General features: G+C 37.4%; 2 protein-coding genes across 2 annotated transcripts in view; one reads left to right on the forward strand and one right to left on the reverse strand.

The window, feature by feature from the left end:
- CDH7 (cadherin 7) overlaps nucleotides 1–16,198 on the reverse strand; it is a 142,016-nt gene that overhangs the window by 42,941 nt on the left and 82,877 nt on the right. Inside the window, exon 7 of the mRNA XM_037805874.1 lies at nucleotides 2,134–2,387. Within this exon, the coding sequence (XP_037661802.1) occupies nucleotides 2,134–2,387 (254 nt within the window). The remainder of the gene's footprint in view (nucleotides 1–2,133; nucleotides 2,388–16,198) is intronic.
- Nucleotides 5,920–13,833, forward strand: LOC119511839 (isocitrate dehydrogenase [NADP] cytoplasmic-like). The gene is given in 4 exon segments (XM_037806357.1): nucleotides 5,920–6,054; nucleotides 11,409–11,978; nucleotides 11,980–12,168; nucleotides 13,702–13,833. Coding segments are annotated over 4 exon segments (1,026 nt in total).

Raw genomic sequence — 16,198 nt, forward strand, 5'->3', positions numbered from 1 at the left:
GTCTCTATCTGTGAGATCAAGTTAATAGAAAATGATGTAAGCTAGAACTACCCTGAACTTTCAGATGACTTTTAAGAAAATGAAAACAAGGTAAAAATGATGATGTTGGCTAGCTGCTCTTTCACTGCTAAAGGCCACAGAGATCTCTCCCTCTAACATAAACAGAGTTTAGCCTTGGACCATTTCTATCTTTGTGCCCAAGGAAGCAGACCTGGAGTTCACCTTAATCTGTCTAATCCTAGTCACCATCCTCTTGGGCTACTCTTCTTTCTTCTAGCTTCTTTCCCAAATTATTATATACTACTACTGTTAAAGTAAAATATTATAAAAAGCAAAATATTGTATTTGAAAAGGTCTCAACAGAATGACACACATGTAGATGGGCAGAGGTAAAATAAGAAACAAAATAAAAATACCAATACAATAAATTAAAATTATCTTAAATTCTCTCATTCCCTTAGGTACTAAATTATGACATGTATTAGTATGTCTTCTTCTATCTCCATACCCCAGCTTCCTGAAACCACCTTTTCTTACCTCTCCATTAAATAAGCTGATTTATGTGGAAACCAGACTATCCTAAGTAGCTAATCTACGCCTACAATTGTTTTGTGGTTGACTGTTCATAAGGGCAAGAGACTTAACTGTGTCACCAAGAGATTGAGGCTGTAATGAAACCCAAATTCGACTGTGTCCAAGTCAACGTGAATGTCCAGTTCATACTTTGGTAAGTGGAGCTGAGCATAAGTCTAGGAGCTGTTTTGACAATGAAGGTTGAGCTTATGCAGGGAGGAGTGAAAGGCTCATTCTGTGTGCCTAGTACATTTGTGATGTGCAGATATTCTAATACCCAGAAGATTATATTCTTAGAAATGATTTGTGATTACTACATTTAAAATAGTACAGCCATCCATAAACCCTGAACTTTTTGTTATAGCTAAGGGCAACAGTGAGTATGCCTTCAATATTTAACTATGTAATCAGAACTGATTCTTTGTTAGATTCTCATATCGATGTCAGGCAAAAGAGAAGGAAAAGGAGAACACTAATTATCTAATGTCATATATATATAAATAGGCCTAAATCAGTCTATTATTTTGGGGGGAAAAAAGGTGATGAGCTTTTCTTAACCAAGTATTACTGTAAAAATTATAGGTATTTTTCATGACACTTTGCATTGTCCAGTCTTAGTTCAGAATTTAGCTCAGAAGCACTTGCCATTGTTAAATATCAGTTATATCCGAAAGTTTGCAGTGAGATTAAAATCTGAACATATCTGAACACAAAACTTTAATTGGTTTTTATATCCTATGGTCTTTATCAACAAAATCAAACATTCACATTGAAAAATAAAGTGCATTATTTATGAAACCAAATCAAGACATTTAAATACAGGGCACATTTTACTTCAAATGTATTATCCTTAAGATATTCATCCCAAACCTATTATTTATCATATACACATACTTACATGTAGATCTCAGATGATAAGTTATAGATAAAAGTGCAAAATAAAATACTGGGATACTCTCAAATGTTTATATGTCATTATTCTGTTAATTCTAAAGGGATTAATTGGCTATCAATATACATCTAGCTTAAATAACCGGTCCACTGCAAGGACATTTTTTTAAATGTTCCTTACACGTAAATAAGGTATTATTTTGTATAAGTGGAAATAAACTAATGTTTGTTATCTAAATGGACCACAATGAAAGCTGGTTTGTTTAAAAATTATTCCTAATTTTAATAGTTTATAAAACTCTTCTCCTAATGTACACATTTATCCTACAACTAGGATATGCATCACTTCATTTTTGAACACAGTTTGCTTTGAAAGAGGCTCAGGATAATTGGTTTTAATAGAAACATCATCTCTAGCTTATGGATAATAATGGACTCCTAAAAACATTGCTACATAATAATGGCTTTGGATAACGAGGTGACACATTTCTGAATTAGTAACATGTTTTGTTTTTCTGATCCCATTACATTTCTGCTACTCTGGCTCAATACATATATAAAACTGGTTTTTAATTGCTATGAGCAACAGCATCATAATGTGGAAAGATAAGTTATGAATAAAGGCACGTGGATGCAAAATCACAGAAAAGGAGAGGAATGAGCTGTTACCTCACAGGGCTGTTGGAAGAATCCGGGTCATGAGCTGCTACGGTGCCAATGATGTTGCCAACTTGGGTGGCTTCGGACACCTCCATGGGATATAAGGGTGAGGAAAACACAGGGGGCTCGTCCACGTCTTCCACAATTATCTTCACGGTTGTCGTGTCACTGAATGGCCCCAAACTTAGAAAGCGAGGGTCGGCATCTTTATTTGCAGCTTCTATCCGTAGTGTGTAACTTGTTTTGGCTTCAAAATCCAGCTCCTATAAAGAAAGTTATTAGGAAAATTGAATTACGAATTAAATAGTAAGTAAAGCAGAGCCTTTTCATTTCTGAATGTCAAAACGCACAGAAAGGACTCTGCCATGTAACTGCATCATCAGCATCCAAAAAATAATAAATAATAATGCCTGCAGATCTCTGCTGCTTTTCTAGCTCAGAGACAATGCTAAGGGCTTTTGGGCTAATCTAATCCACTCTGCGGCCATACATTGCCTGGATAAATACATATCTTTAGAATATTATTTGAAAGACAACTGATAAGATTTAAAAATCATTTCCAACTGGGAGATCAATGTAATATTTTTCAACCATGTAATTTAACAGCACTACCCAGGGGTGCATATTACAAAGGAATAAAAAATATAACTTTCCACAGAATGTAAAGGTCAGTTTCATTGATTTGGGGAACCACATTAGGGTTCTGAGCTTTCAGGTGCTCAAAATGCAGCTGAGGCAGCACAGGCCAGAAGCCAAGGTTGTGCAGTCTGAACAGAGTCAAATCCTCCCGAGGAGCACCTGTCATTCCCACCGCTGTCAACCTCTGTCGTATATGCTACTGCCTTCCATATTTTTATGAGATGGCTGACAGTTACAGTCCAGAATCTTTATTGTCTCACTAATTTTCCAAGAGAATTAGCATGCTAAAAGTTGCCTGAAAATTAGTGACCTGCATCCAAACTGTATGTGAGCTTAACAAAAAATATGTAAGGAAAATTGAAATGTTGCACCAGTAAAGTACCATCTGTGAAAAAAGAGAATTATATACATGACATGTAGAAGTCATTTGTGGTAACAGCACCCTTTGTTTTCTTCTATGGACACTGACAGAAACAGCTTTTTATGACTTTCAATCTCAATTTCACCATTGTAAAACAGTCCCCAAGTATTCCTTTATGTTGAATGATATAAAACAAAATAATTAAAATTAGTAAAGAACTTAACTAATGTAAAGAAATACCGTCAACTCTAAGTATATTTCATTTAATTGATAGTATTTAAGGAAAAAACATTAAGAAAAATGGCTAAAATGTAAGGCTAAGAATTGTAAACCAAGATGATCTGTCAAATGTGCACATTATCAGGTATGCATATATTCCAGCTGATTCCACAAAGGATTTAATGCTGATTAAAACAGAACAATGCAGTTACATAAATATTCATGTGGCATATAACACTTATATAAAGTTATCATAAAATATATTTAATAAATGTTATGACACTGAAATTATATAAAGTGCTTCCACAGCTCAACTCCAGTTAATAATGAAGGGAAAATATATATAAACCAATATTCAGAATAGATTTATATCTGGATCAGAGTGCATACTGAAATGTTTGTTTAACGTCTGTCTCATCTGCTAGATTGTAAGCCCCAGACTGTTGTTCAGCACTCATATTCCCAGCGCCTAGTGGGACACTAGTGCATAAGGGACCTCGAAAATTCTTGATGAATTAGAAAAAACAGGAACTCAGATATTCAGGCTGCAAGAGCCTTATATTTGAACTATCCCTTTGCCGTTGAGAATCTTGATGGCCAAAGTGAGAGAGAGGAGGAGGGCAACAAAAATAAAGCCAGATTATTGTTCTCTGCCATGAAAAACTTCATAGAATTGATCCAGGAAAGCAAAATTTTAATTCTTATCCGAGGTTTCACATAAGAAGATTTGATGTGTGGTAGACAGTGCTCTAAACAACATCTTATTTACAAATTCTGTGACATTTTATGAGGCTACTTTTTTGGTTTGTCTGCTTTCTAAGACCAATCTAGCCCAATGGTTCTCAACCAAAGGTGAGAGTCAGAATCACCCGGGGCACTTTCCATCGTGTGCCTGGCTCCTTCCGAGATTATGATTCAGCAAATCCAGAAGGGGGCACAGATACATGTCATGTATTTTGAAAAGATTCATCAGGTAATTCTGATGCAAATCCTCTTTTTAGAAACCTGGCTTACTCATGAACATGTTTTAGGGCTTGTATATGAAATTCAACAATTAATTTGGGAACTGGTAAGATTAAAACAGAATATTCTCATTTACCTAAATGTGTTTACTTCTTAGGTAAACCCTACAGATATTCATAAATAGCTTGATTAATAACCTTTACAGTTTGCTTTTATATTCCTTATAAAACTAATTATGAAAGAAACCTTATTTCCAAGTATTATGTGTCTATATGACAGAATATGCTAAAAAAATCTTGTTTACTCTCTCCTTTCCTATCAATTCAAAACCACAACAACCTTCAAGTTATTTATTCAGGATTTCAGTATCAAGGGATACCAAGTATTCTATAGTCAAGAAGAAGTTTGACCCAGGAAAGAATAATTTAAAATTTGCTGCCAAAATGAATGCAATTATTTTATGGAAACCTTCTTAAAAACATGTCTAACAGGCAACAACATGAGGTAAGGCATCTGGCTGTCGCTAAGTCATGAAGAAATATGGTATCATGCATTTTGATTGGTTGCTTAAAAGCTATTACGAAAACACAGCAATAAAAGAATTCATATGAAAGGCTATGAATCAAGATTACAGACAAAAGGAATTGCTATGCAATTATTTTCAGAGCATATCAGAATAAGTCAGAGATCTAGTTTTCAAGGAGGGGTGTGGTATGATAGATAGGGTTGTTAAACAAATGAAAGAAGCTTTAGCGATGAAATTCTAATTCCTGCTTTTATTTCTCATTATTGATTTCTATATAAGCAATACATCCCATGACAGATTTAATTAGTAGGACTATACTTGACAAAACAAAATTACAATAACAATTGAGGAAAGACATAGAAAAAGGAAAGGGGAAGAAATAAAAGCAATGCCTAAACTGATTCTATTCCATGTTGAAGACTATGTATCACTGGAAACTAAATAGAATTGGAAATTTAACCAAAGCACTGTTCACATCACAGCCCACGATGGCAAGCAATAAGTAGGATTAATACTAACCTGGGATCAAATTTTGAGTAATAGCCACTCAAATTAGTGATGCCCTTGACTCATTCTGGGGCCTTTTTCATCCATCGAGTCACAACAACGTAGGAGACATTGAGAAAGGAGAAGGTTTGGGATATTTTTTCCCAAAATACAAAACAGGGCCCTTTAAATTTTGTATGTTTGTTATCAAAGGACTACAAACTTGAGGGATTAAAAAATATAGAGGGAAGACTATCTCAGGCAGGGGTCAGCAAACTTTTTTCATAAAGGACCAGGTCATAAATATTACGCTTTGTGGGATATAACGCCACATGCAAACCGATGTGCATGGCTGTGTGTCAACAACACTTCATTTAGGGACACTGAAATTTGAATTCCGTATAATTTTCATGTATCCCAAAATAGTATTCTTGCTTTGATTTTTTGCAACCATTTAAAAATAAAAACCACCCTTTGCTTGTGAGCCACCCAAAAACAGATGGACAGTTGTTTGCCAACCGCTACTCTAAGGAGTCCAAAAAAGTAAGCCCAGCATTCAGGGCCTTCTATGGTGACCACCCATCCTGCCTTTCCAGACGTAATGCTAACCAGTCGTCCTCCCACCTGTCGCCATAATTTAAAAGAACAATTACCTATAACCAGCACACTTCGTATCTTCCAGTCCATAGCACCTGCTGCCCCTTCACCCTCACACACTCGTCTGCTCTTTCTCTTGGTGAAATCCTTTACAGACTGACTCCCATCCACTTTCTGAACGTTTCTATCATCTCCTTAGCTAAGTATTAATAAAACTTCTTTCTGTTAAGAGGTAACTATGGGTTAGGAGTTTGACATGTCTTTAACTTGCATTACAAAAGGCTGGTATTATTACCCTACTGCAATTGAAGCAAAAACTAAACAGCAGAGGGTTCCAGTGAAAATCCAAAATGCATGTGTACTAAGGGGCAGAACCACTCTCAGTGCAGAGTTACGTACGTCCAACAGCCAGTCCCTCTCTGCCATGACGCACTTAAGGCCCTGAAAGCAATTAGGACCTCACGTTGTTTCAGGTTACCAAGTTTAGGTAGCTGCCCATCTCACCAACCTCAGAGTTATGTAAATTATTTATAAATGTAAAGCAATTAGAACAGTGACTGAGAGAGTAATCTCTGTGTACATATTTGCTGTATTACTATGAAACTGTTAAAATATTAAGACTACTTATTTCCTGCTAGATTATGAGCAAATAGAATATAAAGATCTTTCTTATCCCTGTTTTCTCCATGGCACCTAGGCCTATGTATTTTGCATAGTCAATTCATAAAACTCATCTGTTGACTTCAATGAAATAGCTTTCACAAAATAGTGCATTCTCAATAGTCCCCCTTGCCATTGCTGGATTTTTCAATACTAAAACCTAAGTTAAAATGCAATCTTGAATTAAGTTAGTAAAATCATTGCACTGCATTTCTCCCATACAGCTTCGTTTCTGCTCTATGGCCAATAAGCTCTCATTAAGCTCAATGACCTCCTTTTATCTTATACCTTTAACTGATGCTGTTGTTCATATTTCAGAAATAGATCCAAGTAAAATATTTCTGGAAATTCTTTACTCTGTTCTCTACAACCATGGTGTGGTACCATCAGGGCTAGTTAGTGTGTATGTGTGCATGTGTATGTATATTTCTTCCTTTATGTTTAATGTTGATTATCTTCAAAAGCTTTTTGACTACTTGTCATCTTTAGCAGCATTTCTTTCTCTGAAGAATCCAGCTCTGTCTTTGAGATCAAAGCACTTTCTACAGCTTTCAATATCCTCCCTACCTCTTGATCAAACTACTATAAATCTTATATTGTTCCCAAGTAAATGGACTTAAATGAGACTGTACCAATGGAAAAATACCACTTCATGATTATTTTACTCTAAATAAATCTACTACCCAGAACCATAAAGGTAATTTACATATTGAATTAGGTATCTCACCAGGAGTATTGTTGTACATTTAAATACATTGAAAAGCATTCCCAAGCTATATGCCCTGAGTACTTTCCAAAAGAAAATCACATCCTCTTTAATATGCACAGCTGTACTTACTTTCCCCCTTCCCTGGGTTGTGAGAGATTTTAGCTGCTGTATGGGGTCTTTCCTTGCCTTAAAATATTGTGCGTCATGAAACCTATATCCAGATATGTATTTCATAGAGAAGAAAATAAAATACAAGAAAGATATATTCCAAACTGACGTATGAAAAAGCAAACGCCACAATTCCCTATTTTGAAGGCACCATGTTGTTTCACTTCTAGAGTCTATGACTTGAGGGGAGAAGAGCTCTAGGGGTCTTCCCAGGTCTGGGTGTCACCTGCAGGGGGACTGACCATCCATATCTGGCTGGCTGTACTCAACTCTGAGATCCCTGCAATTGGACCCAAAACTTACTAATCTTACATATCTCCAGCGGGGGGTAACTGCCAGGATGTAATTCCAGAGATTCCCTCATTGCTGAATGAACAAACATATCTATGGCCAAACAAATCATTTGAAAACCAGCAAAATAATGTGTTAACAAATAAAAAAAAAAAAATGGCAAAAAAGATTGCTGGGTGTCTCCAATAACAAACTCTGCATCGTTTTTAGGAACCCTTCAGGATTATCTGATTCTAGCCTTTCTTTGCCTTTTTAGCTATTTTAAGACATGGTAGAAAACTGTTAGCTTTGTAAAATGATTTTCCATAGACATGCAAATAAAAACTATCAGGGTGGTCAAATGACTTCCCTCTCTTCCAAGGAAAACAGCCAGTTTTTCATTTAAATTCACTGCAACTTTCCTTTACTCCATATAAATTTGGGCCTCCTTTACTTCACATTGCAACTGATTTTACCATCTTACTGGTTCCCACATGAACAATGCATTAAATACAACCTCTAACCTGTTATTTTACATTTTTTGAGTAGTTATTTTACTTTTTTCCTAAAAATTATTCTTTCAGAATAGTTGATTATCAGGACAGTGTATCAACAAACATCTATCTACACATTTGCAAACATAGAACTTAGGCATTTACACAGAAAATGTCTGGCATTCTACAGATAAATTGGGAATCTTTCAAAAGTACTCTGAATGACCATGGTATCATCTGAGTCTAAAATACTAAATATGTCAGGCTAGTATAAGTAGCCAAAATTATTTCCATCATCTAGTCATACACTTTCCTCTAAGATTTTAACCTAGATATAAAGAGCCCTGAATATGAAAAAGTAGCAATTCAAGCAGGTATCTTAACATGATATATCTGTTTTAAAACAATTATAAGTATTTTTGCAAAAAAATCTATATAAACCAACAAAACGTACAGCACATTTCAGTTTCTAGGTTGGATTTATATACCAAGAGGTAACACCATAAACTGCTTAATATATTTCCTATGGATATAGTAACTATACATACTTACAAAACGCTTACGAAGTACAGATTTATTGTTCTAAAAAGTACAATATTAAATCATTAAATGCTCAGAACTCATTAATTCTCACAACTTAGGAGATAATATTCTTTTCACTTTTTGACAGATAGGAAAACTGAGTCAAGGAGAGGTTGAGTTTCTTGCTCAAGATCAAACAGCTAGTAACCTCAGTAGTGTAACTCCAGCAAGCTGTGTTCACCGACCCCCATGCTGCCCGTCTCTCAGTCAAGAATAGATGTATCTCTTCTGACTTTGGTTAGCTTAGTGTGTTTTCCTTGAGACTGGCAATGTCTAGGTCAAACGGCAAAGTAGAATTTGGTGGCTTGAAAACTGAAGCTCCAATCTTGTACTGTAGAAATGATACTCAGATGTAGCCATCCCTGCTGAGAATGTTTGTTCATAAACATTTCTCAGATTTTGACACGGAAAAAAAGGAAGGATTTAGGAATTTAATCCAACACGTTCCCAATTTTTTCTCCACTATTTACTAGTGACTTTTTGTTAGAGAAATATAAAAATTGGTATTGATCGCTACTTAATGTAATCTTATCTTTACACCAGTCTTGCCAAATCTATGTTAAGAAAAGACCCCGAAAACCTACTGTATATAAACAGTCTTGATTTATACTTTAATTCTTTCTATTCCTAGCTGAGATTTCTTAATAAAAGCCCACAACTCATTTCCAGCCTATCGGTATACTGCTTAAAAGATTCATTTTTTAAAATAAATCCTAGAATAACTCCTTGAACTATTGCACTTAAATTTTTTTTAAATGTTACATCTTAACATTTAGATAAAGGTGCTCTTGAGAATAAGATCAGTACAATATTTTATAGTAAAATGCCACACCTATACGTTATCAATAAAAGTAAATCACAAAATGAAATGGGGTGAAATAAGATAATAGGAGATATCTAATGAGGATCTGCTGTATGCCTGACAATTTGAAATATAATGAGACATTCAAAGTATCTCTCTGCCCTCAAAAGGTTCACAATTTCTTTGGTATGAACAAGGGAGAAGGGATAAAAACATGTCAAATGACATAATTCATTCCTTTATAAAAAGTATAACTTTAAAGAGAGAAGAATCACAAATCATGGGGCTGGAAGGGATCCTGACTAGTCTGAGTGGTGCAATATCCAAATAATAGGAGGCCCAGAAGAAAGAACAGATAAAATGAACAGCATGAAATAATAAAATAATTGAAAAAAATTTTTTTTTTCCAGAAACGAATTATTTTCTGTTCTCAGATTAAAAGAGAACCACCACAAACTGTGTGTTGAAAACAAAGACGTTCATTCCCTCACAGATCTGGAGGCCTGAACCAAGGTGTCCGCAGGGCCAGGTTTCCTTCAGAGGCTCCAGAGAACCGTCCTTGCCCCTTCCAGCTTCTGGTACATTCCTTGGCATGGGCCTGCGTCTCGGCAACCTCTGCCTCCATCGTCACACAGCTTTCTCCACGTGTATCTCCCTGTCCCACCCTCTTCTTATAAGGCCCCCATCTTTGGGTTTATGAACAACTTCTAAATCTGCTCCCATCTGAAGATCCTTAGTTAATAATATTCGTAAAGACCTACTACCAAATAAAATCACGTTCTAAGGCTCTGGGTAGGCCTTATTCAACCCACCACAAGGCCCTGTGATTGACAATGCAAGGGGAAAATGCAATTTTAAAACACAGTGTTGTCAGAAAGTGTGCAGTTTCAGGTTTCTGCACCGTTAGCACTTTCTGAGCGAATTTCACGGTGACCAGGTCAAGAGACAAGTCTTGGAAGCTAAAGGCTGATTATAATGGGAGATCATCCTGGGAGCTTTACCTCCTATAGCATGTGTGCTTATAAATGAGGGTGAGACCTGTAGCCCTGGAGACATTCTAGGTTTTGTCAACTCAGAGATAATCATCTCCCTCCCTGGAGATATTCATTTGAATACCAAATGGCAAGAACTAGGGAAACTTCCTTTCTATACCAAAGAGAATGTTTATGTTGGGAAGATCAAGTGTCTCGGTTTCTCTCAGGAGAGGAGGGGTAATAAGCTCCCAGATTAATATTTTCAAAGTTCCTCTCCTAGTATGATCCTCCCTGCCTCCTATTATTTGTAGGTCTGTCAATCTGGCTGTCATCGCATGCCATCAAAATGGGAAACAAATTGTGTCCAGAACCAATGCAGTTATTACTCCAAGAAATAATAACGTATTTCTGCCCCAGATACATACATTTAATTCCAGGATAATACAAATAAATATAAATATTAAAAATTATTATGGGGTCCCAAGTCTGAGGATCCCTGGGCTTCTGCACAGACTATTTCAGAAGCAAACAGCTTGCGCCTTGCTGGGATTTCCTGCATGTGCTTCTGAGTTTAAGCATGAGTGCCTGCAGCACCCCACACATCTGCTTCTGCAGAAGATAAATTTTATTCAGCTGAATCTGCATGATTGAGCACTGCTGGAGTATGATTAGAAATTGTTTCACTGCAGAGGTTTAGTTTATCAAAGTCAAAATGTCCCAGAAAATCCACGGTGCTTCTGTAGTAGAGATGCAAAGAGATGAAATGACACAAATCATCTGGGACTTGATTAAAGAAAAACTCATTTCACCCTATGTGGAGTTGAACTTGCACAGTACAGAGCTACTGATTTTGTTGTTCCTGGACCCAGCAAAGTACAGACGAGTTACACGCCAAATGATGGAACCCCAAAGGTGACACACTTAGTACATAACTTTGAAGAGTGTGGTGGTGTTGCCATGGGGATGTACAATCAGGATAAGTCCATTGAAGATTCTGCACACAGTTCTTTCCAGATGGCTCCTTCTAAGGGTTGGCCTTTGTATCTGGGCACCAAAAACACTATTCTGAAGAAATGCGATGGGCATTTTAAAGAAAATTTTCAGGAGATACATGACAAGCAGTACAAATCCCAATCTGAAGCCCAGAAGATCTGGTATGAACAGAGGCTCATCAATGACATGGTGGCCCAAGCCATGAAATTAGAAGGAGGCTTCACCTGGGCATGTGAAAACCATGATGGTGACGTACAGTTGGACTCCGTGGCCCAAGGTTTTGGCTCTCTTGGCATGATGACCAGTGTGCTGATTTGTCCAGATGGCAAGACAGTAGAAGCAGAGGCTGCCCATGGGACTGTGACACGTCACTGCCGCATGCACCAGAAAGCACAGGAGACATCCACCAACACCATCACTTTCAGTTTTTGCCTGGACCAGAGGGTTAGCCCACAGAGCTAAGCTAGATAACAACAAAGAGCCTGGCTCCTTTGCAAAGGCTTTTGAAGAAGTCTGTTTTGAGACCATCGAGGCTGGCTTCATGACCAAGGGCTTGGCTGCTTGCGTTAAAGTTTTATCCAACATGCAACATTCTGACCACCTGAATCCACGACTCATGGACAAACCTGGAGAAACTTGAAAATCAAACTAGCTCAGGTCAAACTTTTAAGGTCATACCCTAGCCTAGGATGCTAAGGTTTCTTTTTGGTAACTAGGTCCACTGGTTTAAATTTTTCTGTATAACTCTCAAGGGTAAAGTCAAAAATCAATTTTGTAATTTGTTTAGAAACCCAAAGTTTATCTTTTCTATAAGTTCACAGTCTTTTTCTTATACCTACATTTATTGCCACTTCCATGAATGTGGCAGGGTACTTTATTTTCTAGTAGTATCCTAGGAATTACATTTGTACTACTCTAACTTTCTCTCATGTTCAGAAATAAATGACCAAACTCAAGGGTGCTTGTTCTGAAAGGGTCAACTATAGCCACAGCATTGTTCCCTAAAATATGTGTAAAGCAGAAATTCACTCCCTTCCCTGCCTTGTTCCAGTACGAGAAGTGGAGCCGTTTTGGAGGGGAACATGATCTGGAGCAAAGCACATGTGTGCAACTAAAACATGCTGAAGACACTTGGCAGTTATTCCTGTAAAGAGTTCTTGTTGAATTTTTTGAAGAGATGCTGAATGGTTTTGAGGCTACATGAGAGTTTGGAATCCAGATAAATACTACCTGGAAATTCATCTTCTGTGTTTGTCCCCTCCTCCTCGTCTTCTGCGACCTGAGTAGCATGCTATCTTCACTACCATATTTCATCCACGTGCAGTAATATAATCTGCCCCTTTTTGGGAATTCCGCTAGTCTGTTTTGTTTCTTTAATATAATTGTAATTTTTCAGATGTTTATGTTAAACACTATTCTAGTCCTGTTCTTCATCTGAATTGTTAATTTTAATTAAAATTGAGTGCTAATATGTGTTAAAAAATTATTACAGGTACATTAAGAACAGATTCTATAAGCTGCTAGAAATGCACAAAGAGAAAACCAAAGTCACATAAAATGAATATCAGGAATCAGAATTGGCTTTGAGTTTCTTGACAACCACACTCAAAGCAAGGTCTTCAAAATTCCAAATGGAAAATATTTTAGAGTTCTATACTCAGACAAAAAATAAATGTATTCAAATATGTTAGAAGGTCAACATTTTTTTGGTTGGTCCAGGTCTCAAAGTTTCATCTTTCATGCCTCTTTTTCAAGATACAACTCAAGGATACACTCACCAAAATAAGAGAATGAATCAAAACACAAACAAAAAAAAACCAGAATGAACAGGAAGCATCAGACAATGTAAAACAGAAAGGAGTAGAAAGGAATTCCAGGATGACAACACAGGAAGAAAGGAGGGTACGAGCTGCAAACCAGAAAACATTGGAGCACTGAGATTAAAGAGAGATAAACTGAGGGTTGTTACCACCAAAATGTCCATTGCAATTGTATTTCATTTTAATTTAAGCAAAGAATTTTTGGGTCAGCCTCCCCTCAATGGTGTTGGTGGGGCTGCATTCCTTCTGGAAGCTTCAGGAGATGATCAAAAGTTTGTCTTTTCCAGCCTCTCGAGGCCCCCTGCACTCCTTGGTTCATGAACACTTCCTCCATCTTACAGCACATTTACTCCGGCCTCTGGTTCCACCCTCACATCTCTTTCTCTGACTCTCCCTGCCACCCTCTCATAAGGACCCTTGTGATTACATTGAGCCCACTGAGATAATCCAAAATCATCTCCCTGCTTCATGGTCCTTAGCTCAATTGCATCTGCAAAATCCCTTTTGTCATGTAAGGTGACATACCCATAGGTTCCAGGGATTAGGGCATGGCCATTTTAGCAGGGGCACTCACCGCTGTGTCTACCACAACTGCCTACTGTGAACTTAGGTAGGTTATTGTGAATCTGGAAGAAGAGAATAAAAACAAGCCTTGTAAATGATCGTATTCCTGCCCGGTATGCAAAACTGAGTTCACCCTCCAGCTCTGGCTGATTCCCTTACGATGCCGAGGTCTATATTTTTCAGCATACACTACTGACTAGCCACAGACTTCTATAAAAGGGTCTCAAAACTCTTCAGGGAAGCTGAATCCAGATTCTAACCCAAAAGCAGTTTATGATTTCCTAGGAACCTTCACCAAACAGTGCCACAATGAACTGATCTTGACCCATACAGTATGTTGTGAATTAGGCTGACAGGGAAGAGAGAACTGAAGTGGAAGTCAACAGGCCCGAGACTCTGTGCTGCCTTTGCCATTGTGTGCGGGCGTACACTGAAGGTGATTTCATTTCTCTGGGGTACAGCTGGGACTCAAAATCATTCTGTACTCTCCCAATCCACCATTCTGCACAGCTCCTCTCTTCTTGTGTATTTTACTTCCCCACTCACTGACTCTGAGCTGCTATGTGAATTGCTTTGATGAATATAATGTGGCAGAAGTGACATTGTGCCAACTCTGAGCGAAGTCCTCAAGAGATGGGGCAACTTCTGTTCCTGGCATTCTTGAAACAAGCCCGGGTTGTCCTGCTGGGTGGTGACAGGCCCCGTGGTCCAGTCCCTGTTATTGGCCCAGCAGGGAGACAGCCACCTCCACAGCAGCAGAGCAACCTCACTGACCAGCTGACCACTGCCACATGGGTGAGCACAAGTAAGACCAGAAGTCAAATCACCCAACTGAGCCCAGGCCAAATTGCTGACCCCAAAATCATGAGCTAAAGGAATACTTTCTTAAAAGCACTAGGCTTTAGGGTGATTTGTTAAGTAGCAGTAGATAGCTAATAAAACTCTAGAGAGGAAGGGAAAGAGAGCTGGTGACTCCAGGTTTTGACATATGATGGCAATTTAACCGAAATACATTTGAAACGATCAAATGAAATAGTGGGGGGAGGTCAAATTTAGACATGGAATTTTCTCTGAACTCTCAAGAGCTCCAGCCCCTTGACTCTTATAATATTTTCCTTATCAGTTATTTCTTGTCTTTACCATGAAACATAGATTCCAAAGGCCATCAATTTCCTCTATTGATGCATGCAATTCCATTTCTCTGTTGGAACAGGCATTTTTGTTTATTTGCTTTTTGATCAGTTACTTTCATACCCTCTTAAAATACTCTAAGCCTGGTAGAATAAAACAATTTGCCTTCTGGGAGCCTTTCTCTGCTCTGCAAATTTAAGTTTTACAGTTTTACCTAGCAATGTCCCAAACTCTCTCCCCCTTACTTTCAAATATATTCCATGGATTTTCTCAATTGTCATGCATGTGCTTATGATTCCCAAACCTGCATTCACATGCCAGGACTCTCTGTTGAACCACAAACCCTCATTCCAGCCTCCTAGACACAATCACCTGGATAGCACAGGTACCTCAAACTTAACGTATATTCCAAACCATATCAGTCATCTCCACACCCCCATTCTCACAGAACAGCATCTAGATCCTCGAGCAAGAAACAGACAGACCTTCAGACCTTCCTTATACAGCCAAGTCCTCGCGTATCTATTTCTTAAATAGCTCTTTTTTTGAATCCTACTCATTGAAACGGATCTAATTCTAGGGGAATTAACAAGCCCTAGAAAAGACAGAGGCAAAGTAAAATTCACATTATCTGTGACTAACACTGAGCAAAATAAAGTTCACAATGGACTCACTAGCAAATAAATGTGACATACACATACTCTGAGAACACGTTCTAATAATTGTCAAGATCAGTGAAAGGAGAAAATACTCCTAAATTAATAAATTAACAGTGTCTTTTGTTCAATCATGTGTTGACATGTACATAACTATCAATTTTCTTCAAAGAAAACTGAAGAAAAATTCAGATTATTTTCTTTGTAGGACCCTACATTCACCTCTGATCTTGACTACTCAAACAAGTTTAAGTTTATACCATAATAAGCAGATGCCTACACACATGCATACACTTACAAAATGATTAAAATGGTGTAAGGATATATTTATATATGCATAATAAAAATGGTTTGAAAAGTAGAAAATACCTGAAATTCAGAAAGTCATTAAATTACATTCACTATATTCACCTTATCAGCTCTCGACCTTTAAAACTAAAATGTATTCTTTTACACGGTC

This window comes from Choloepus didactylus, chromosome 16 (assembly GCF_015220235.1).
Source record: "Choloepus didactylus isolate mChoDid1 chromosome 16, mChoDid1.pri, whole genome shotgun sequence".
NCBI lineage: Eukaryota > Metazoa > Chordata > Mammalia > Pilosa > Megalonychidae > Choloepus > Choloepus didactylus.